The sequence below is a fragment of the Amblyraja radiata genome, chromosome 37 (genome assembly GCF_010909765.2).
Source record: "Amblyraja radiata isolate CabotCenter1 chromosome 37, sAmbRad1.1.pri, whole genome shotgun sequence".
Classification (NCBI taxonomy): Eukaryota; Metazoa; Chordata; class Chondrichthyes; order Rajiformes; family Rajidae; genus Amblyraja; species Amblyraja radiata.
In genome coordinates, this window is record NC_045992.1 from 10401054 (window position 1) to 10426624 (window position 25571).

The window sequence follows — 25571 nt, forward strand, 5'->3', positions numbered from 1 at the left end:
CTTGCTCCCTTGCTGCCTTCAAATTGGGCTCAAGGTGCAGGAGGTGAGAATAAGGCTGAGAGATCGTGCTGGAGCAAGGAGGTGAGCACAAGGTCATCTCGAGGATGATGGGCAGAGAACAAAACCAGGGTGAGGTATTGGGAAGATCGGTTACATATTGTGATTATATTTACAAGCATGGTCCCAGGAATGAGTAGGTTAACCTATGAGGAGCCTGTGTCGGAACTGGGCCTGCATTCGCTGGAGTTTAGAAGAATGAGGGGGGACCTCATTGAAATGTACAGAATAGTGAAATGCTTGGATAGAGTGGATGTGGAGAGGATGCTTCCACTAGTGGGAGAGTCTAGGACTAGAGGTCATAGGCTCAGAATTAAAGGATGTTCTTTTAGGAAGGAAATGAGGAGAAATTTCTTTAGTCAGAGGGTGGTGAATCTGTGGAATTCTTTGCCACAGAAAGCTGTGGAGGCAAAGGCAGTGGATATATTTAAGGCACAGATAGATAGATTCTTGATTAGTACAGGTGTCAGAGGTTCTGAGGAGAAGGCCAGAGAATGGGGTTAGGAGGGAGAGATAGATCAACCATGATTGAATGGTGGAGTAGGCTTAATGGACCGAATGGCCTAATTCTACCCCTATCATTTATGACCGTATGACCTTATATTTGGAGCAGATTAAGGCTGTGAGCTTGACTGACATGACATAAACAACATCAGAAAATTGCTGAACATACTTTGGAGATTAGAGAGCATCTTTGGAGAGTTAATACAACAGATTATGTTGTTCTTCAGCTGACGGTTCTGGCATTTGTGGCCCATTCATTTGAATAATATTGCTTACTTTTTATTGGAAAGGCAAGAGCAGAATTTATTTTAATTTTACTTATTTTTTAATCTTTATCTTATCTTGCTTTTACATTTAAAAAAAAATGTTTTCAATATTCAATTAACATGGAAAATGCTAGAAATAAAACATGCTTTAAGAAGCAAAGGATGGTGGGAGAGCCCAAACGAGGCCTCTCCTTTGGTGAAAGGCAGGAGAGATTTGAGTAAACAGTATTGTTGCATATTCACCAAGGACAAAGGGCCACGCACCAACTTCTCCATACCGACCAAGATGCCATATCTACGCTGGTCACACCTGCTCACGTTAGGACCATATCCTTCTGAAGGCAAAGGGGATTGAGAATGTATAAATAGGCATAGGTTGTAATGTTCTTAAACCAAAAATATTTATTTTGCTGTCAACTACCAGGAGAAAAATACAAGGGCAATAAAAAAAGTCTATTTATTAAAAAATGTTCCCAGTTGGCAGAATAAGGTCGGGTTGAGGAGGGCAAGAGTCATGGGCTTTAATTTCAGGGAATAGAGCTAATGTGAGTTAGCACCCAATTAACAATGAAATAATTTGGTTCAGTTTATTTTAGAGATGCAGCGTGGAAACAGGACTTTGGCCCACCGAGTCGGCACTGACCAGCGATCCCCACACATTAACACTATCCTACGCACACTAGGGACAATTTACCTTGTTAATAAAATGAATACATTTAATATGGTTAATAAATATCATCTGACAGTCTGAAGCAGCTGCCTGTTCTCACATAGTGATTGAAGCAGAATGCTTGACATGGGATTTATATCTGCACAAATTGATTCAATGCTCAAAGAAAAAACTTTTGGCTTGATATATTTTTCAGCTCCTTTTCACACCATGACATGACCTCACATTTCAAGGAATGAGAAGATATCGAGTGGGAGCTCAAAGAGATTAGATCCATATCTTGACACAAGAATTTTGTGCAGCTCTAAGAGTTTCTTTAAAGTGACAGTCACAAAGTATATCATTGTATCTTGTTAATTCTACAAACTTGGGAGAGAAAATAAACAAATTCCAATTAATTTTAATGCTTCATATGCTATGTGCAATTTTTCGGAATAGGTTCCTAAATAGCTCAAACTATGCTTAAGGTGATGTGTGGTTTATGGTAAATCCTGTTGCATGGTATGAATGCAATCGGGAATACGCAGTGGAAGATCCATATTAACTCGTGAAGATGGGGCTATATTGCACAAGGAAGTGAGCGCGGTTAGACAATGATGACAGATACAGAGGCTGATGACTTTGGTGGAAGAATAGAAGAGACAATAGTTGAAGGGGGGCAGTTAGAAACAATCAGATCTTGGAATAATTTGGTAAAGAGATTGATGATTTAAAAAGTGGCAAGATTGGTTTTTAATGAAGCCAACAAGAACAGAAATATTCTCCCCGTGACCTGCGTGGGTTTTCTCCGGGTGCTCGGGTTTCTTCCCACACTCCAAAACGACAGGTTTGTAAGTTAATTGGCTTCAGTAAAAATTGTAAATTGTCCGTGGTGTGTAGGATAGTGTTAGTGTATTGGGTGGTTGTTGGTCGGCGTGGACTCGGTGGGCCATCGGGCATGTTTCTGCACTGTATCTCTAAAGTCTGAAGTCTAAAAGTAAAGAAATGAGCAGTAGCAAGGCTCAGATGGAACTGGGTGGGATGGAGGGAGTTCAAGTGGTGCAATGTTAGTGGGGAGGTGGGTCTCACTATGCAAGCCATCTCCAATTTGGTGCTTGGGAAGTTTGCTGGGAATACTGGGAAGATGACATGGGGTGCCCCAAATCAGATGACCCAAGGTCTCTCATTCCTTTTCCAGCAAAAATCTTCCAGCAATTCTTACCTCACCATCACCTCAGGCCCCTGAGCTTCTCACTCTCAGCAACAGCACAAATGTCCTCTAGTTGCTTATGTCCACCCCACTCCCCCCATTACCAACCCAGGCTTGCTGAGCCTTTCTTATCCTAGCACCCCTTTGGATCTCCTGAGAAAGCCAGGCCCAGCACTAGCTCAACTTCTCAATTCCCTACACCAAGACTATATCTGATCACCCTTCATCAGCACCTTGTATCCACGTACTTGGGAATAGTGCTAGAAGTATGGTTATTAAAACTATTTCCAACCTCTCTGAACCTCATATGAATGGATAAGTTTAAAATATTGTAAATTCTGCTAGGTTCACAGGGGCAATTCCCAAGAATGTCAGAATCACAGATAGACATGTTGCCTCAAGAGCCAAAGCGTCAAGAGAGTTTTATGTCCCAAAACAGATCAATGAATTTCTTAAGGGCCTGTCTCACTTGGGCGTCATTTGCGCGTCATTTGGACATCCCAAAATCCTAAAATGCGCACCAATGCATACATCCCAAATTGCACACCATGCGCACATCACGTGCGTGGCACATCGCGCGCCGTGCATCGTGACGCATTAATGATGACGCGTAAATTACGTGCAAATTACATCCAAGTAGGACAGGCCCTTTTCTTGCAGCGGCAGCAGAACAGGCTTGTAAACACTGTACTCAATATAATAAACAAAACAAAAAAAAAAGTTCAGTAAATTAACAAATTATAATAAAGTGCAAAAGCAAAACAAAGCCCAAAGTCTCTATTACAAACCTGGCAGTCAGTAGTTTGGATTTTAGTTGGAGTCGTATTGTTCGATAACCTGATGGTTGTTCGGAAGAAGCTGTTCTTGAACCTGGAGGGTACAGTTTTCAGACTCCGACACCAGTTCTTCCCAATGGCAAGAGTGAAATGACAGCATGGCCAGGGTGGTGTGGGTCCTTGATGATGCTGACTGCCTTTTTAAGATGGCACCTCTTATTGATCCTGTCGATGGTGGGGAGGTCAGTATCTGTGATGAACTGGGAATTATATGAGGATCACAGGAATGCTGCTGGGAATAATAGCCTGGGAATAACATCTGGATCACAGAGACATACTAGGGAATAGAGTCAGTATTACATACATGAGTCATGCGACAGGGAGTAATACCAGAATGACAGGGAAATATTGTGGACAATATGAGAATCACAGGGACCTGCTTTAGATTGTAAGTAATTGCAAGGAATAACACCCACGCTGATTGGGGATTGCAAAATATATTTGGTACTGACTCCATGAGACTTAGTGAGCATGTTGAGTGAATATTGGCTGTGTTATCCTGACTGATTGTGTGGGAGGATATTCAAATACTATTGAATAGGCCGCTGAAATTCAGGGCTATGAATATCAATAGCATCTAGTTTGTGTAAACAGTCAAATGGAGTGAAATAATTAGTTGTCAGAGACATTCTCTCATTCATCAATTTCAATGGTCCTTGCATCTTAGTGAGAGGAATTAAACCCCAAAAGGAAATATCATCAATAAACGGTGCTGAAACTGACATCTCAGAGCTACTGTTCAAATGCAAGTGCTAGCTTGCAGCGAATCCCATTAGCTTCAGGAACTCTGAAGAACGTCGAAAGGAAAACAAGTGCTCAGCAGGCAGATTACGGAGCTAACTTTAGACTGCAGACAAGGGTTTCAGCTGAGGTGAAGAGATGAAGTTTTGTATTCACCGTCACGTGCAGTGACTAACAGTCGACCTCAATGTTGTTGAATTAACAATATGGGCCAGACAGTAGAATATTATAGGCTTGGCAGGCAGTGAAATATTAAACAAAGCACTGGAAGGATTGTCCATCTAATGTTATTATTCAAGCTTTCAGCTGGTTTGAATTATTGATAGACATCTGACAGTCAAAAATGTGGTTGAGCATAGCAAAGATTCACAACACTGTAACAAGTACATTTTTTTAGCTTGTTTGACAGTGCAAGCTAAACACAAGTTCAGAATTGTGTTTGGTTCCCTTTAATTACTGTGGTCTTTTGGAATTGTATACTGTCCTAACACCACAGCTGACACAGAGCTTAAAGAGCCCATTAGCATATCTCTATTGCCTTTCATAGTCACCGAACAGCCACAGATTCATAAGCCGCAGCACTGCACAGTGGAACATGACACATAGCAAGCCGTACAAACAGCGAGATTAATGAACGATCACATGATTATTTATCCATCTAAGAGGATAGATATAGTCTCTATCGTGGGTGGCACCTCTGCTATTTCAGCACTCTGGAAATAGTGCAATGAAATATCAGACAAGATTACATGCTCAGACTGCAGTGGGATTCAAACTCATAACTTCTTGGCTCAAAAGCCAGTGCGACCCACTGAGGCACAGCCTGTGCATGATGGCATAAAACAGAATAGTTTAGTTTAGTTTATTGTCGTGAGTTCCAAGGTACAGTGAAAATCTTTATCTCAGGACATTTCAGGTGTTAGAAATTTTGAACACAAGGTTCAAGCACACTATCGATTAATCAATACGTGGACAACTTGGGTGTCTTTGCATCATCAGAAGACTCTGGCTGGTCGACCACAAAGGATTGCTGCTCATTCTTCAGCCCTGAGCTGTCTGGCAACAGGAGAGGTCTCTGGATCAGTGTGGTGCATGCAACATTGCATATGGAGAACTGTGCTGGATTTGTAGCAGGATTATATAAGTGACATCCTGGCCTGCCTGTGGTGGGATCACCATGAAACGTACTTGAATATTTCCCCAGATCCTGGTTAGGAATATTGTCCAACACTATTTAGGAATGATTGTATTGAGTTGGATTCCAATAATCTGCATGGTGCTTGCATTCTATTGCTTACATTCTGAGATCCCCCTTGGCTGAAGAGGCACCCTGACCTGAATCAGGCAATTGGACCCAACTTGCACACACCGGCCAACATGTCCCACCTGCCTGCATTTGGCTCATATCCCTCGAAACCTGTCCCATGCATGGATATGCAGTTATGGAGAGACATGGATCACATGCAGAGAGAGGAGTCTAATTTAACTTGGCATCATGTTTATCCCAGACATTGTGGGTGCCCAGGGTCCAGTTCCTGTGCTGTAGTGTTTATAGTCTATGCTTTTTTAATCCTGACCTCTGGTCTAGTCTGTGTGGAAGTTGCATGTTCTCCCCGTGACCCGCGTGGGTTTATTCCAGATGTTCCAGTTTCCACTCACAAAGATGTGTAGTAGATAAATTATCCATAATAAATTGCCCCTAGTGTGTCAATAAATGGTAGAATGTAGGGTGAGTTGAGGAGAAAAGAGGGGAGAATTAATATGCTCAAATGAACCCTCGATGCCTTTTCACGTGCAGTATAACTGTTTATTAGATTGCTACCTGCCATATTTCTGTTACTTTATTGGGGAATAGTGGTTCAGTGTAATGGTATCAGTTTCTTTTGCAGACCTCAAGAAGTTGGGAAGTCAGCATGGTGTTCTGCATATATAGGGCATCTTAGGGAGTGCACTCGTATATGTACAGAAGATTGCTGGCACTGTTAATGTTTCCAGTGAGTTTTGGACTGTGTAGCAGTATTTCAGTGTTCGCTTGGAGTGCATCAGTTTTTACAGAAGGTCTCCAGGAGGGTGTCAGTATTTGAAGGAGATTCCTGGCTGGGATTAGCAATCGCAGTAGTGTGTCGGTATTTAGCATGTCCCTGTAAATAAATTGACATAGAAACATAGAAAATAGGTGCAGGAGTAGGCCATTCGGCCCTTCGAGCCTGCACCGCCATTCAATATGATCATGGCTGATCATCCAACTCAGTATCCTGTACCTGCTTTCTCTCCATACCCCCTGATCCCTTTAGCCACAAGGGCGACATCTAACTCCCTCTTAAATATAGCCAATGAACTGTGGCCTCAACTACATTCTGCGGCAGAGAATTCCAGAGATTCACCACTCTCTGTGTAAACATTTTTTTTTCTCAGCTCAGTCCTAAAAGATTTCCCCTTTATCCTTAAACTGTGACCCCATGTTCTGGACTTCCCCAACATCGGGAACAATTTTCCTGCATCTAGCCTGTTCAACCCCTTAGGAATGTTGTAAGTTTCTATAAGATCCCCCCTCAATCTTCTAAATTCTAGCGAGTACAAGCCGAGTCTATCCAGTCTTTTATGCCGTTCAAAGGGTGTGTCTTGAAGATGTATTTATGGGGATTCTCCGGCACTGCAAACGCTGTAAGTCAGCAACTCTACCGCTGCGCCTCCGTGCCTTGCGTCCTCGCTGCATTGCCGCAGCCGTGAGCTGAGACCACCGCACAGCAACAGTGTATTTGGCTGCAGTGCGGTACAACCCCAGACTGGTGGAGGCATCAGAATCATGGCGACATTTTCCCATTGGAGTTCTCACTGTGCCTTGGCTTTCATTGTCGGAGGTTCAGTAGGAATTCAGCACCTATAAGTATTAGAAGTGTTGAAAATAACAGACGGCCCTCGTTGTAATGGAACTCTATTCACTGGAGTTTAGAAGGTTGAGGGGGACCTCACTGAAACCTACAGAATAATGGGAGGCATAGATAGAGTGGATGTGGGAGGGATGTTTCCACTGGTGGGAGAGTCTAGGGCCAGAGGTCATAGCTTCAGAATTCAAGGGCGCTCTTTTAGAAAGGTGGTGAGGAGGAATTTCTTTAATCAGAGGGTAGTTAATCTGTGGAACTCATTGGCACAGAGGGCTGTGGAGGCCAAGTCGGTGGATGTTTTTAAGGCAGAGACAGACAAATTCTTGATTAGAACGGGTGTCAAGGGTTATGGGGTGAAGGCAGGAAAATGGGATTAGGGGGCAGAGATCAGCCATGATTGAATGGCGGAGTAGACTCGATGGGCCGAATGGCCTGATTCTACTCCAATAACTTGCGAACTTGTAAAGGAGCCTTACCAGAATACAAGGCATCAATCATCAGAAAACTCCTTTCATAACAGTGACCACTTATATCTTGAGCAGAAGAATTTGATTTGTGCCAACTCCATGGATTTTAGCATCCGTTGTTCAGATTCGTTGTGTGTCAGCTATTCTGTGGCCGTCATGGATTTAATTAGCTAACCCTTTCAGCCTCAGTACTCATAGGAGCAAACTTCATGGACTGCATTTTAGGTTTTGGGGCATCAGTGCATTTTAGGCAGCAAAGTAGGCACTGAGGATGTGTAGCTGGTAGAGTTGCTGCCTCACAGCTCCATTGCCCCCAGTTTCTGGAAGACTTCTGACTTCTGATGTTGACCCCATGGATTTTCTCCAGGTACTCCAGTATATGTGTAGGATGGGAGGTAAATTGGCCACTGGCGTTGCAGGTTGCTGGTGGAATCCAGGAGGAGATGATGTGAAAATGGGGAGAATACCATGTGGGATTAGATTCAACTTTAATTGTCATTGTCAGTGTACAGTACAGAGACAACAAAATGGTTGCGATGCCTTAATGGCAGCGGGACTTACAATCGCCCGCCGGGGGCTTTAACATCGGGAGAGGATTGAGAACAGGGGAGAGACAAGACTTTGCCTTCCATCACAGTGAGGAGGAGATTCACCATGATGGATGTCTGTGCGAATTGAGTCTAAGGTTAGTGTAAATGATGTTTAATGGTGAGTGCAGACTTGTAAGCCAGAAGTGGGAGACCGCTTTTCGGAGCTCCCGCGGTGGCAGCTTCTCCCGCCCGAGTTGCGGGGCTGAAAACGACCCGGAGCGGGGCCTGACATCGCCCGGCGCGGCTTTAATGGCCGTGGGACTTGCCATAGCCCGCCGGGGGCTCCAACATTAAGACCCGGAGCAGGGCCTTACATCGCCCGGCGCGGCTTTAATGGCTGCGGGACTTACAATCGCCTGCCGGGGGCTTTAACATCGGGCAAGGATGGAGAGCAGGGGAGAGACAAGACTTTGCCTTCCATCACAGTGAAGAGGAGATTCACCGTGATGGATGTCTGTGTGAATTGAGTTTGTTGTGTGTCTTGTAAAATTGTTTCTTCTTGTTGTATGGCTGCAGAAACCAAAGTTCCTAACGGATAAATAAAGTTCATGAAGGGCCTGTTTTTGCACGTATATTTCTATGACTTGATAAGTGGGTTTTTCAGGGGAGTGAGGATCACCGCACAAGGATCATTATTCTCAACCTGCAACAGAAAGCAGACGGTGTTGGCAGATCTGCTGGCTCATGAAACCACATCCCCCTCACTGATGGAAACGTACAGGAAGCCCCCACGCCTGGAGTGGAGCAGGGCAGGGGTCAATTTGATGCTGCAGTGTAGTGTATCAAACCAAGATATGGCATTGATCAACCAGCTAGATTGATCCCACTGCCAGAATGTTGACAAAGAAAAGTGTTCTTGATATTCACGGACATAAACACACACCCGATTAGCACGGGTGTCAGGGCTAATGGGGAGAAGGCAGGAGAATGGCGCTAGGCGGGAGAGATAGATCAGCTGTAATTGAATGGCGGAGTAGGCTTGACGGGCCAAATGGCCTAATTCTGCTCCTATCACTTATGACCTTCCTACACTTGCTTGGCTGTTAATCTACCGACAATATGACCCATTCCCCACTGCTGACATTGTTCTTCTGGATAAGAGTGTGTTTCCCTGTGTACTCTGTACAATAGGGTATTTGAAAATAGGTGCATCGGTGCCTCCTCTACCACGACCCTTAATATTGTCTTGGGCACAAGATGTCCCTGTCAAACTGTGCTGTCAACAGTGTCACTACAAAAGTCCTATGATGAGCAGTTAGCGATTCCCAATCTTCAAGTTCAGCCAAATAGAATTGGCTTTATCAACAATTAAACCATATGGAGGTGTGGAAATAGCCCCAAAGGAGGCACAAATCTGCCCGTTCTTGTTTAGAAACATAGAAAATAGATGCAGTAGGCCATTCAGCCCTTTAAGCCAGCACCGCCATTCAATATGATTATGGCTGATCATCCAAAATCAGTTCCTGCTTTCTCCCCATATCTCTTGATTCTGTTAGCTCGAAGAGCTATAGGAAAATATCCAATGAATTGGCCTCCATTGCTTTCTGTGGCAGAGAATTCCACAGATTCACAACTCTATGGGTGAAAATATTTTTCCTCATCTCAGTCTAAAATGGCCTACTCCTTATTCCCATAGATGTGGGTGTACCTTTCTTTAGATAGAGCTTCATGCACAAACGCATGGTGGTTTGAGTTCAACAGTAGCTACTTCTTTGATATGGGAACTCCAATTTTTCTTGGCAAAAAGGTCTGATGTCATGAGATGTACTAATGTGCATCCTAATTAGAAGTCCCCTGTGAACTTCCTGAGTGGAGGAAACAGATTGTCCATTGCATGGGGTTCAAACCATGCAGCGAGTTGCAATCTAATTTCTAAGCCACTGCAAATCAGGAAGTCGCTGAACAATTTAATGATTCCCCACTGAACAAGAAAAGCCCTTGCACACCCCCAATAACCATCACAAGTAATTCTGCTTTTTATTTGTATAGAACAAAATTTACAAAGCCATTCATACATGATCTACTGACTTCAAAAATTGAGAATATTCAAAATACACTTTACCCCACTTCATTCTTGAATTATTTACAAGTATTTACATGAAAATGCTAGATTTTTTTTTGTAAATTTTTTATATTAAAAATGTTGCCATGCGGCGTTTTGAAGTTATATGGAGGTCCCGTGGGAAGGCTCCATCGCGTCTGGGAGCCCCCCAGGACCTGACACAGACTGGAATGACATGGGCATTGGTGCCTTGATTGGGCTTTGGCGAAAGAGTCCTCCGTTTGGTGATCGATGCTTGCACTGTATGGACGGCAGTGTGGCTGAACTACTGAGAGGCAGAGACAGGTTGGTGCTGGCCAGGGAGGAGAGCTTCCTACTTGTACCATGAGACTGTTCTGGTAAAAAAGTGCTGACTGAAATGTGGGTGTTCTGGTAATCACGCACGGGCTCCATGCCCTGGCCTGCCTGCCTGCTGCCGATATCCAGAGCAGAGATGTCGATGGAGGCGGCTGAGATCTGCTTGTGGGCCATGTCGTCGTCCATCAGACTGTCCATGCGGTGGTGCACCTGCTCCAGGTTCACCTCCTTATCCTGAACAAGAAACATCTCGTTAGACTGAGCCAGGAGAGCCAGAGGAGGACCAGGGGAGATGGGAGGGGAGTATGTGTGTGGTTAGACAGGGAGAGAACAGGGTGTAGAGTGAGACATGGTGTGTGTGTGTGTGACAGAGAGAGGGGAGAGAGAGAGACGGGGAGAGAGATAGTGGGAGAGGGTGGGAGGGGGGGAGAGGGGGTGAGGAAGAGAGAGGGAGAGAGATAGGGAAGAGATAGGGGAGAGGGATAGGGGAGGGGAGAGGGATGGAAGAGAGAGGGAGGGGGGGGGGAGAGGGGGGAGAGGGAGGGGGAGAGGGGAGAGGGGACTGGGAATGGGAGAGGTGAACAAAGGGTAGGAGAGTTAAAGGAAATGGAGGATAGAAGAAAGAAGCAAGGGAAATGGAATAATGGAGGGAGGAGTGATGGAGTGGGAGAGAGCAAGAGGATGGAGAGCAAGGGATGGAAGGGGCAAAGGAGCAGGGGACAGGGACAGAGTGTGGAGAAACTATGGGAACACGGGAGGGTAGGGGACTGAGAGATTGGGGTAGAGAGGGAGAGTGAGCAAAATGAAAGGGGAGGGGGGAACAAGTATAAGGGGTCCAGGCAAGGGAGTTTGGGGAATACTTTGCCCTTCACACAGTTGCTGGTGTTTTAGCCTTCTGCCACTGAGGATGTTTCTCAGCTGTAAATGCAGAAAGTAAGCTGCCAGGTGGGAGGGCTCACAAAATTGCTGGGGAAACTCAGCGGGTGCAGCAGCATCTATGGAGCGAAGGAAATAGGCTACGTTTCGGGCCGAAACCCTTCTTCAGACTGATGGGGGGTGGGGGGGGGAGAAAGAAGGAAAAGGGGAGGAGGAGGAGGAACCCGAGGGCGGGCGGATGGGAGGGTGGGAGGAGACAGCTAGAGGGTTAAGGAAGGGGAGGAGACAGCAAGGGCTAGCAAAATTGGGAGAATTCAATGTTAATGCCATACGGACGCAAGGTCCCCAGACGGAATATGAGGTGTTTTGTCCTTAAGGACATGAGCAAGAAATCCCAATGGAATATAAAGTGCCTGGACCTGGGGCTTGCTGGCTTGCTTCGTGACCAAAGGATGAGGTAGTTTCTTTGAAGCATGGGTTGACTTGCTCCTGAGACTAAAGTTTTTGAATTGAATACATCGGAGATTTGCAAATCCATGTGGTTCTGCTACATTGAGACCTCGATTCCCATTGTAACCCAACACCGCTGCTCTCTGGCAAACACTATCAAAGCAGGAAGTAAGACCTTCTTCGAATATATAAATAGAGAGTAACTAAAATAAACAACTGGTCCCTAGGAGGATAACTGGGGAATTAGTAATGAAAAGCAGAGAAATGGCAGACTTTGAAGGTAATTATATTGGATTAGTCTTAAAACATTAAGATTATTCTAATAATAACAGTTAATCACGGCGATATAAGGAGGAGGAACACTGAACTATTTATTTTACAAGAAGGAAACTATTGGACAAAGTAAAGGGCCTGTACTACGTGGGCGTCATTTGCGCATCACATAGATGGCGAGCAAAGATTTTGTACATCCCAAAATCCTGGGGCGCCGCGCGCAACCGCGCGTCACTGCCTATGTCACCACGCACCATGCACGCGTAATGCGTACCATGCGCGCATCATGTGCGCGCCACGACGCGCGCGGTGTAACACGTAAATGATGTCGCGTAAATGACGTGCAAATCGGCTTGATCTTAGGTTCTTAAAGTACAGTAAGAGGCTGCAATGATATTGGGTATGTTGATTGTAATCTCTGTATTCTGCAGTCTCGGAGGATTAGAAAACAACAAATATTGTTATTTTGGAAAGGAGAGTGACAGGTAGAGAGAATTTATAGACAAGTTAGTGAAACATCTGTCCATGGGAAATCACAGAAAACTACTAATGAGCAGATAATAGCATGTCATTTAGAAATTCAGTGAATCAAACAAGAGTCAAAATGTAGCAAAAAAAGAAAAGCAGGTGAAGGTTTGTACCAAAGATAGACACACAATGCAGGAGTAACTCAGCAGGTTAGGCAGCTTCACTGGAGAGAAAATGAGAGGTGATGTTCTGGGTCACAACCCTTCTTCAGACTTCAGGTTTCAGTCTGAAGAAGGGTCCTGACTCGAAATGTCACCTATCCTTTTGCTCCAGAGATGCTGCCTGACCTATGGAGCGAAGGAAATAGGAAATAGGAAGAAGGGTTTCAGCCCGAAACGTTGCCTATTACCTTCGCTCGATAGATGCTGCTGCACCCGTTGAGTTTCTCCAGCATTTTTGTGTACCTTCGATTTTTCAACATCTGCAGTTCCTTCTTAAACATGCTGCCTGACCTGCTGAGTTCAGCATTTTGTGTCACCCTCAAACATAGAAACATAGAACATAGAAATTAGGTGCAGGAGTAGGCCATTCGGCCCTTCGAGCCTGCACCGCCATTCAATATGATCATGGCTGATCATCCAACTCAGTATCCCGTACCTGCCTTCTCTCCATACCCTCTGATCCCCTTAGCCACAAGGGCCACATCTAACTCCCTCTTAAATATAGCCAATGAACTGGCCTCGACTACCCTCTGTGGCAGAGAGTTCCAGAGATTCACCACTCTCTGTGTGAAAAAAGTTCTTCTCATCTCGGTTTTAAAGAATTTCCCCCTTATCCTTAAGCTGTGACCCCTTGTCCTGGACTTCCCCAACATCGGGAGCAATCTTCCTGCATCTAGCCTGTCCAACCCCTTAAGTTTCTATAAGATCCCCTCTCAATCTCCTAAATTCTAGAGAGTATAAACCAAGTCTATCCAGTCTTTCTTCATAAGACAGTCCTGACATCCCAGGAATCAGTCTGGTGAACCTTCTCTGCATTCCCTCTATGGCAATAATGTCCTTCCTCAGATTTGGAGACCAAAACTGTACGCAATACTCCAGGTGTGGTCTCACCAAGACCCTGTACAACTGCAGTAGAACCTCCCTGCTCCTATACTCAAATCCTTTTGCTATGAAAGCTAACATACCATTCGCTTTCTTCACTGCCTGCTGCACCTGCATGCCTACTTTCAATGACTGGTGTACCATGACACCCTGGTCCCCTTTTCCTAGTCGGCCACCATTTAGATAATAGTCTGCTTTCCTGTTTTTGCCACCAAAATGGATAACCTCACATTTATCCACATTATACTGCATCTGCCAAACATTTGCCCACTCACTCAGCCTATCCAAGTCACCTTGCAGTCTCCTAGCATCCTCCTCACAGCTAACACTGCCCCACAGCTTAGTGTCATCCGCAAACTTGGAGATATTGCCTTCAATTCCCTCATCCAGATCATTAATATATATTGTAAATAGCTGGGGTCCCAGCACTGAGCCTTGCGGTACCCCACTAGTCACTGCCCGCCATTGTGAAAAGGACCCGTTTACTCCTACTCTTTGCTTCCTGTTTGCCAGCCAGTTCTCTATCCACATCAATACTGAACCCCCAATGCCGTGTGCTTTAAGTTTGTATACTAATCTCTTATGTGGGACCTTGTCGAAAGCCTTCTGGAAGTCCAGATACACCACATCCACTGGTTCTCCCCTATCCACGCTACTAGTTACATCCTCGAAAAATTCTATAAGATTCGTCAGACATGATTTACCTTTTGTAAATCCATGCTGACTTTGTCCAATGATTTCACCACTTTCCAAATGTGCTGCTATCCCATCTTTAATAACTGATTCTAGCAGTTTCCCCACTACCGATGTCAGACTAACTGGTCTATAATTCCCCGTTTTCTCTCTCCCTCCCTTCTTAAAAAGTGGGGTTACGTTTGCTACCCGCCAATCCTCAGGAACTACTCCAGAATCTAAAAAGTTTTGAAAGATTATTACTAATGCATCCACTATTTCTGGAGCTACTTCCTTAAGTACTCTGGGATGCAGCCTATCTGGCCCTGAGGATTTATCGGTCTTTAATCCATTCAATTTACCCAACACCACTTCCCGGCTAACCTGGATTTCACTCAATTCCTCCAACTCCTTTGACCCGCGGTCCCCTGCTATTTCCGGCAGATTATTTATGTCTTCCTTAGTGAAGACGGAACCAAAGTAGTTATTCAATTAGTCCGCCATATCCTTGTTCCCCATGATCAACTCACCTGTTTCTGACTGCAAGGGACCTACATTAACTAATCTCTTTCTTTTCACATATCTATAAAAACTTTTGCAGTCAGTTTTTATGTTCCCTGCCAGTTTTCTTTCATAATCTATTTTTCCTTTCCTAATTAAGCCCTTTGTCCTCCTCTGCTGGTCTCTGAATTTCTCCCAGTCCTCCGGTATGCTGCTTTTTCTGGCTAATTTGTACGCATCATCCTTCGCTTTGATACTATCCCTGATTTCCCTTGTTATCCACGGATGTACTACCTTCCCTGATTTATTCTTTTGCCAAACTGGGATGAACAATTTTTGTAGTTCATCCGTGCAGTCTTTAAATGTCTTCCATTGCATATTCACCGTCAACCCTTTTAGAATTAATTGCCAGTCAATCTTGGCCAATTCACGTCTCATACCCTCAAAGTTACCTTTCTTTAAGTTCAGAACCATTGTTTCTGAATTAACAATGTCACTCTCCATCCTAATGAAGAACTCAACCATATTATGGTCACTCTTGCCCAAGGGGGCACGTACAACAAGACTGCTAACTAACCCTTCCTCATTACTCAATACCCAGTCTAAAATAGCCTGCTCTCTCGTTGGTTCCTCTACATGTTGATTTAGATAACTATCCCGCATACATTCCAAGAAATCCTCTTCCTCAGCACCCCTGCCAATTTGATTCACCCAATCTATATGTAGATTGAAGTCACCCATTATAACTGTTTTGCCTTTGACTCAAGCAGAGTCAACATTGGAAAGGGAAATAATGTTTGACAAATTTGCTGGAGAAACTCAGCGGGTGCGGCAGCATCTATGGAGCGAAGGAAATAGGTAACGTTTCGGCCCGAAACGTTGCCCATTTCCTTCCCTCCATAGATGCTGCCGCACCCGCTGAGTTTCTCCAGCAATTTTGTCTACCTTTGATTTTCCAGCATCTGCAGTTCCTTCTTGAACATAATGTTTGACAAGTTTGCTAGAGTTCTTTGCAGGTATTACAAACAGGTGGATAAAAGGGAAGCAATGGATGAAATGTATTTGGACCTCCTGAAGCTAATCACATAATGAGTTAGTGCACCAAGTTAGAGTGCATGGTTGAGGGTAAAATATATAACATGGATAGAAGAGTGGTCAACTAACAGAAAGCAGTAAGGTAGGATAGATGGGACATTCGCAGATCATCTGTCAATGACCAGTGTGATTCCACAGGGAATGTTACTGGAGTCAACTAATTGTAACCTATATTGATGACTTGGATGAAGGGACGAGAGTACTGCAGCTAGATTTTCGGATGAAACAAGATAAATGGGTTAACAAGTTGGGAAGAGAAGCCCGCAAAGATACAGATAAGTTAGTGAACTTCAAGAAGTCGGCAGATGGAGGATAATGTAGGAATATGTGAGGCTATCCACTTTGGAAGGAATAATGAAAAAGATGGTTTCCTCCCACATTTGCCAAAGATATGCAGATTTGTAAGTTGATTGGCTTTTGTAAATCGCTCCTGGTGTGTCCGATGTGAAACTGGGATAAGATAGAACTAATGTACGGGAGATTGTTGGTCGGCATGGACTCGGTGGGCCGAAGGGCCTGTTTCCACAATTTAACGCTAAAACTAAAAACTAGAACAAACCTGCCAGTTAGATTTACCTCCTTGGGACTTTGCTGATGGCATCGATTGCTGTTCCACCAGATTTCCAAAGCTGCCACAAGGCAGGCGAGAAGAAGTCCTGCTGCCAAGATGCAGAAGACACCAGCAAAGCTCTGCAGTTTGAGTGCCTGTCCATCTGGTTGGCCACCGGAGAGAGACTTCAGAATACACCGACCCATCTTTGGCCACCATTTCTGCTTGAACACGTCCAGATCCCCAGTGTCCTGCAACTCCAGAATCCTGCACACAGATGGGGTAGAGTATCAGTCACACTACCATTGCTCACAAACTCCAACACAACACTCAAACATCATCACACTCGATTCTTCCTCTCCATTACCAAGCTCCGAAGAGTAGCTTGAAGCCATTCATAATTACCTGCTGCTATTCATGGAAGCCATTCAGAATTACCTGCGGGACCTAACTCTATTGCTCAATAGAATATGTTTGTTGCTGATTTCCGATAGTATTCCTAAAATGCCGCTCCTTTGTTACTGGGTCTCTCACACTGAGAACAACTTGTCCAAAACTGATTTTTCAAAACATCATTTCATTTCAACGTTTTTTGTTGCAAAAATCATTCACTGTGTGAAATGTTGCCAGTCCAACGTACCGTACCCCTGCAAGCTAGGTAACTATGGTTCACTGATAGCACATGATCTAGGGATGATCTAGGTTGATATCTCATTCCAAGGACAAAGCTAAAAGTAGTGGGCAACACTGTAATTTTGGTCTCCTAATCTGAGGAAAGACATTCTTGCCATAGAGGGAGTACAGAGAAGGTTCACCAGACTGATTCCTGGGATGGCAGGACTTTCATATGAAGAAAGACTGGATAGACTCGGTTTGTACTCGCTAGAATTTAGAAGATTGAGGGGGGATCTTATAGAAACTTACAACATTCTTGAGGGGTTGGACAGGCTAGATGCAGGAATGATTGTTGGGGAAGTCCAGAACAAGGGGTCACAGTTTAAGGATAAGGGGGAAATCTTTTAGGACCGAGATTTGGAAAACATTTTTCACACAGAGAGTGGTGAATCTCTGGAATTCTCTGCCACAGAAGGTAGTTGAGGCCAGTTCATTGGCTATATTTAAGAGGGAGTTAGATGTGGCCCTTGTGGCTAAAGGGATCAGGGGGTATGGAGAGAAGGCAGGTAGAGGATACTTAGTTGGATGATCAGCCATGATCATATTGAATGGCGGTGCAGGCTCGAAGGGCCGAATGGCCTACTCCTGCACCTATTTTCTATGTTTCTATGTTTCTATGTAATGCATTTGTGCTGATCTGCACCTAATTTCTAGACTATACCATTGCTCTGGGCTCTTTCCACCATGTTTGCCTTCATTTATACCTTAAAAGCTTCAGTAAAATTGTTCCCACTAAATTCTAGGGAACGCAGGATGCTGTCCTGTAGTCCTTACTCATAATTTACCCATTGGAGCCCAGATTTCACTCATAAATCTATATTGCACTCCCTCCAAGGCTAACATACCCTTCCAAAGATCTGGTGCTGGGACACCTGCACATGATCTAACCTGGTTTTTGAATCTCTGTTGTACGACTTCTATCCTGGGGAGCTCATATATTTGTACTTGGGGGAACATTTTCTGATCAAAGCCAAAACCATTCTTTGTGTGTGTAGCTCATGCTATCATGTGGATGTTGATGAATAACACATAAAGATGCCAAATTGTGCATATACGGATTTAGTATTATTCATCCATTATCTGCTTGACTGTGACTGACCTTTCCCGGTCACCCGCCTGGACCGCCCTGTGATCATCTTCAAGGTGCCCCCAGGTTTCTGGCCAATGGCTCCATCACCAATTTGCTTGGCTCCATCCCAGTCAGAAGTCTGATCTCCTCATATTATCTGCCCATTTCCACAAACTTTGCCTGACACCTCTTCAATTCATAAGACCAATCCTCTAAATCATCAGTTGAAGTACCTCAAATCTTCGGAACAATTCCCCCAAATTATCTGCCCAACCCCCATATCATAATCCCAACCCCTTAAAATCATTAACTCAAGCCCCTTCAAACATTAGTCCATACTCCAAATTAGCTCAACCCCAAATCATCTTCCAACACCTAAAATATCTGCCCCACTTCCACAGATCATCCAATCGGTCCCATACAACACCCACATCATCTACCCCAAACCACAAATCATCAGCCCCCAAACCACAAATCTCTGACCTCCCCACCATCGAGGATATCTATCGCAGTCGCTGCCTCAAAAAGGCTGCCAACATCATCAAGGACCCACGCCATCCTGGCCACACACTCATCTCCCCGCTGCCATCAGGTAGAAGGCACAGGAGCCTGAAATCTGCAACATTCAGGTTCAGGAACAGCTTCTTCCCCACAGCCATCAGACTATTAAACACAACTTCAAACAAACTCTGAACTATAACAGCCTATTGCACTTTATCTGTTTATTTATGTGTATATATATGGTCTACGGTATATAGACACACTGATCTGTTCTGTATTTATGCCTACAATATTCTGTTGTGCTGCAACAAGCAAGAATTCCATTGTCCTATCTGTGACACATGACAATAAACTATCTTGTCTTGTCTCTTGTCTTGTTTATCAGTGCATCCCCTAAATCATCTACTCAACCTCATCAAATCACCTGCCCAGACCACTAATCATCTCCATAAACCTCTCAAATCAACTATGCATCCCCCCACCCCCCCAACCAAATTTTCAGTTCAAATCTCCCCCATCATCTTTCCAAACCTTCTCCCTCCCCATCCTTGCCCTTCAAATGACCAGGGCAAAACCTTTCCAAACCAACCATTTCTCCAAATCATCAATCTAACCCCCCACAAATCATCAGGTCTATCATCCGCACTAACCCATGTCTCTCACACCCCTGGCAATCATTTCCTTTCCTTGCCCTGTGACTGTCTGATTCTCCATCCAAGCCTTTATGGACTCTTGCCACTTGCAATCAAAGGGCTTCTATGATTTTCTTAAGACTTTTGCCTTCCATCACAGTGAGGAGTATTCAACTCACTGTGGTGGATGTTAATTTGTGTTTTTTGTGTGTGTTTTTGCCATTTTTTACTATATGTAGGACTGCAAGGCAACAAAATTCCGTTCAGACCGCAAGGTCTGAATGACAATAAAGGCTACTTTACTTTACTTTACTTTACTGATTTGCAGGCAATTATTTCTCTATTCACATGGAGCTTCCATTCCAAATCTCTTTAGCTTTTTCCCCAGTAATCAGTACCAGGGCAGGAAGTCTCTATGTGGAAGGTTCGTGCAAAGGCTGAACTGCTTGGTCTAAAATGATGTTGGCTCTTCATTTAATCATAGATTATGGCAAGTCCTAAATCAAGACCATCAAAGCATTATATCTTCTCTTTCAATAGAAAACATTCTGTGAACATATTTTCTAAAAAGATGCAGTGCGAATGGCAATTGATTCCAGGCACCAGACAGTGCAGACAGTTACTCTGGCAGACTAAATCCCTGAAAATGTATAAATGGGTGATTTATCATTCATGGCCAGACACTACTTCTCCCTGAGAGGAATTTATTACTTAAATAAGCTCTGCAGTGCTACAATCCTTACTGTTCACATTCCTTCACAAATCAAACTGGCATTTACTTTTAAAATGTTTGTACCCAAATTTGCTCTCCCGCTGAGATCCAGGGGAGAGGTCATATTGAAATTTGACAATGTTTGTGGTAGCACATTACACATTTGCTGCACACACAAACGCAACTTTAACATGTTTAATGACTATTGAGTGTGGAGGTGGGTGGAGATTGCCTAACTTGCCAATGCCCTGGGTATTGAGGAAGGAAGGGATGATGAGGGGAATATAATTAATTTTTCTAGATTCTAGTATTCCAGAATCTTAAGCAGTCTAGTTTTAAGTAACCTGGACAATTTTAATGGCAAGTGCATAGGTGCGAAATCACTTTGGCCAAACTATTTTAGTTTATCATTGGTCATAAGGTCAGGAGTGATTGGAATAGAATGAGGCCATTCAGCCCATAAGGTCTACTCCGCCATCCAATCATGGCTGATCTATCTCTCCCTGCTAACCCCATGTCTTTTCCCCATAACCTCTGACACCTGTGCTAATCAAAAATACGTCTATCTCTGCCTTAAAAAAATCCACTGACTTGGCCTCGACACCCTTTTGTGGCAAAGAATTCCACAGATTCACCACCCTCTGACTAAAGAAATTTCTCCTCATCTCCTTCCCAAAAGAACTTCCTTTAATTCTGAGGCTCTGACCTCTAGTCCTAGACTCCCCCACTGGTGGAAACATCCTCTCTACATCCACTGTATCCAAGCCTTTCACTCTTCTGTACGTTCCAATGAGGCCCCCCCTCATTCTTCTAAACTCCAGCGAGTACAGGCCCAGAGCCGACAAACGCTGATCATAGATTAACCTACTCATTCCTGGGATCATTCTTGTGAACCTCCTCTGGAACGTCTCCAGAGCCAGCACATCCTTCCTCAGTTGAGGTGACCAAAATTGCTCAAAAAATTGGTGATGAATCAGATCACAGGGATGTTTAGAGTCCTATAAACAATGGCTGACCATCACAGTTCTTGGTAATACAAATAGATTTGGTGTTTCCCTTACCTCTGGGAGAAGAGGTCCCTGTAGGGACTTCCATGTTGTAGTGCAATCCCATACCCTTTGCTACTGACACTGTTCCCCACCACAGTCAGAGAACAGTCATCATCAGTCAGTGCAGTGTATTCCACCACGGCCATATCCCACAGGAACGCATATGTTCCCGTCTTTATCTGTTGGCAGAGCAAAAAATAAAAATTGTAACAATTAGCAGATCATTGCGAGGCAGAATCTCTACACCCTCTAACATTGCTGGAATTGTACCTGAGAGGCAAAGGTAGGGATTAGAGAGAATCTATCAGGAGAAATTAAATGCAAAGTGCAGACGGATTATTCGATCCACGAATTAACCTGTTTTGTTTCCAGGACTGCAAAAGGCAGCTGATCCAAAAGGTTGTTATTTATAAATTACTGTCATTCAGAGGGACTAATGCACTTCATTCAAACATGAGGAGCACCAGCAGAGATTTGCTGCATTTAATTAGATCTTACTGCAGCCTTGAAGTCGATTATTTAAGTATTACAGAATTAATACCCACAAGGGATTGCTGAAGGAAAAATTCCTCCCATCTTATTTGCCCAGTCCTCCCTTTGGTTTGAGAGAACAACTGACATGAAAAGGCAATGAGTGAGGTGCATTGGAGGTGTGGGAGATTTCGGGAGGACAGAAAGGCAACTTGAATGCTAGAGGAGGCCTCTATACTTCTCCCCACAGAGAGCAGGAAAAGGACTGGGCAACAGGTTATCTGCCTATCCACTCTCAGGTGTAGGAATGAACTGCAGATGCTGGTTTACACCGTAGAAAGAAACAAAATGCTGGAGTTCAAGCCCTGTCCCACTTTTCCGAGTTACTCACGAACTCTCCCGAGTTTTCCCCTTGATTCGAACTCGGGGAATGTCGGGTAATGTCGGATGCGAGCTCGTAGGAGGCCATAGTTTTGTATGTTTCGTAGTGGCTCGTAATGCCAGCCGTTGGAACTCGGGGCATCAGGTAAGTCGGGACGTTTTTTCAACATGTTGAAAAATGTCCACGAGTTGAAAAAATAGCCCCGAGTACCTACGAACGGCTATTACTGTAATTCTCCGAATTTGATTCAAGGGGAAAACTCAGGGGAGTTCGTGAGTAACTCGGGAAATTGGGACAGGGCCTTAACACAACGGGACAGGCAGCATCTCTGGAGAGAAGGAATGGGTGACATTTCAGGTCGAGACCCTTCGTCAGACTGAAGAAGGGTCTCGACCCGAAACGTCACCCATTCCTTCTATCCAGAGATGCTGCCTGTCACGCTATCTACTCCCAGCTTTGTGTACTTTAGTAAAGTACCCTTGGGAAAGCAAATCAAGTAAAATTACCACAGATGTTTTCTACACCCATGTGAATCTGAAAAGATTAATGACCAAATTTGACATCCTCTGGAAACTCTTAACAGAGAACTTTGTTGTGCCTTACGATTAACCCCCCATATGTTCTTATAATTACTTTTCTATTGATTCTCAGTCTCACACATGTGTTGGCATAATTTAGGGATTGTGTGGAAACATACCAGGCACAGCATTTAATATTTTTATCCCATATTCCCCAATTTTGGTTAATTTGGAGCCAACTTCCATTATTAATCTACACGTCAAGAAACTGTCTTTGAGAATTCACTCCACTGCCTTGTCGAGAGACTAAATCTTTTTCATTCTTGTTCCTGATGCTGTGAATTATGTTTATCTAAGCCGTTGTTCTGTTCTCATTGTTCTTACTCACTGAGGTGGATCCCCGGGACTTGAGTTCGATCCTTGCCCATTCGCTTGTGGACAATATACATGATTGTCCAAGAACTGAAAGGCCATGAACCAAGTGAACAGATGAGTGCCATGTTCAAATTAAGCCTCCAACTAATTGTTATGGTTTCATAGAATCATATTCATAGAATCATTTCAGCACGGAGGGGGGGGATGTTTGGCCCACCATGACCGAGTTGACTCAATAAGCACAACTCTCTCATTTCAGCCTTGAAAACTTTTCTCCGCCACATACTTATCCCATTCCCTTTTGGGAACACCATGGAACCTCCAACAGCACATTCCTGATTCCAACCACACACCGCGTAAGAAAATCTTTCCTCGCCTCATTCTTAATTCTCTTTATTTTGTACCTCATCACATATCATCAAGGCAAGTTCACTTGGCAAACTATTAACACTTTAATAAACCAACCTGATTCACTAATAAGAAAGTAATTTAAAAAGTAATTATGATTATTATTAAACTGTGTTCTTACACAGTGTAAAATACTCATGGGATATTACAAGTCTACCATCAATGGGTTCAAATGGTGCATAATGCTTCCCTGTCCTAGACACACCAGTATCTTGTGCCTCTTGACATTGGGACTGTTGGCAGTGGACACCAATAGTTGCCATGTAGACTGCGGCAAATTCACCATCGATTTTCTCCATCAATTCACAGCACTCTCTGCTAAATGTTCGATCAGCAAAATGTCTCACATGGATCTGTGTGAACAATGAGCCGGTTTACTCTACCACCTTCATCACCTCCCCTGGTGCTGCAGGAGGGGGGGCGTTCAGTTAGTGCTGGGTGGAAATTGGCCAAAACACCTAGTTTTGACTCAGTCTATTTTTGCTGAATGGTACGCCCAGGCTTAGCTTGTGCACATGGTGAGGAGGAAGAATTGTTAATTTAGTTTGCCAGAACCACACACTGAAGGGGACATAAATAATATAACCATTCTCTGTCTAAATAAATGGAACATTTCCTCTGCGGGGACGGGAAGGGACAGGTTAGTCCATTGCCCATGAGTCACTCCTTGATACATTGGCTCCATTTTCTCACCTCTCCATTCTTTCACCCATTACATGGCCATGAACAATGGAAGACCCGGCATCTCGGAACTGCCATGTGGGAGGGGGAAGGGGGGGGTGGGGAGAACTAAGGAGGAAACGGCGGGGGTACTTTGTAACTTTGTCAGCGACGTTTATGTGGCGACTATTTGCATATCTTGGATATGCAAGCAAAGAATTTCACTGTGTCTTGTCACATGTAACAATAAGGTATTCCATACCCTTCTATAAAGCATTCCATTCCATTCCAATGCTATCTTCAGCCTTGCCGTGCAACAGGTCCCTGACACCTTGCTATGCTTCTGTTCAGCTTGGCAAGGTAACTGCTGGAGAAGCTAAGTAAATGGCTCATCCACCCGTGGAGTTGGAGTGATGGAGAGTGAATGTGTGCTGGAGGGACGGGAGATTTGCACGGACAAGTTCTACAGATGGACACCCTGCTGTGTTTCAGAAAGCCTGTCCAAAGTTTACCTTTGCGATTCCCTCGTGCACGGTTGAAATGCAGTTTTCTGCACCGTTGTGTTTGCTGATGGTTCTCCAGAGTTCAGCATAAGTACTGTCCTGCTCCAATGGGTTGGTGCCCTTTGCCTGAAAGTACTCGTAGACTGAGGAGTCCTTCACTGTGCCGTATGATAATTCAGACTGCTTCGCCAGGTCTTGGAAGGAGCTGTTGATGAAAGAAAGGAGGCTTAGACCTTGCTCTGAAGCAAACCAGTTTATTCCCCACAAGACCATATCAGAAACCTGGCAATGCCCTCTGTTTGAGATCGGAGCATGTGAATCTAATGGGATAAACTGACTCAATTTCTTCCCTCAACTCTCACCCCCATCTTTAACCGTGGAATATTGTCCATATGTGAAATGTAGTTTCATTAAGGAACAAAGAATCCCTCTGAAATCATGGATGTGTCTAATATTTATCTACATATCAAAAACCATTGGTGATTCAGAATCCAGAATGATATCAGAATCATTGGTGATTCTGATCAAATTATCATCTAAGTAGTTCAACAGACATTAATGTGGGAACTCTCTTCCCACATGGGCGGCATGGTGGCACAGCGGTAGAGTTGCTGCCTTACAGCAAATGCAGTGCCGGAGTCCTGGGTTCGATCCCGACTATGGGTGAAGTCTGTATGGAGTTTGTACGTTCTCCCTGTGAATTGTGTGGGTTTTATCCGAGATCTTCGGTTTCCTCCCCAACTCCAAACACTTAAAGGTATGTAGGTTAATTGGCTTGAAAATGTAAAAATTGTCCCAAGTGTGTGTAGGATAGTTAATATGCGGGGATTGCTGGTCGGCGCAGACCTGGTGGGCCGAAGGGCCTGTTTCCGCGCTGCATCTCTGAACTAAACTAAACGAAAGATCAACCATTGAGTTTGCCGTTGCCTCATTCCACCCCTCTTCCCTGGTTGCAATGCACCTTTTGTTACATAAACCTATTATGTAAGATATTCAACAGATTTCAATTAAAAATTAAAACATGATTTACAAATTATTTTGATGAAGATCTGCAACAATATTTT

General features: G+C 44.1%; 1 protein-coding gene across 1 annotated transcript in view; it reads right to left on the minus strand.

Moving 5' to 3' along the window:
• Nucleotides 1–10157: 10157 nt before the first annotated feature.
• The window catches only part of grid1 (glutamate ionotropic receptor delta type subunit 1), a 571973-nt gene continuing 556559 nt past the window's right edge, over nucleotides 10158–25571 (minus strand). The window contains exons 13-16 of the mRNA XM_033012761.1: nucleotides 24517–24712; nucleotides 21203–21369; nucleotides 16579–16819; nucleotides 10158–10798 (exon numbers count right to left, since the gene is read on the minus strand). Of these exons, the coding sequence (XP_032868652.1) occupies nucleotides 10370–10798; nucleotides 16579–16819; nucleotides 21203–21369; nucleotides 24517–24712 (1033 nt within the window). The 3' untranslated portion in view covers nucleotides 10158–10369. The remainder of the gene's footprint in view (nucleotides 10799–16578; nucleotides 16820–21202; nucleotides 21370–24516; nucleotides 24713–25571) is intronic.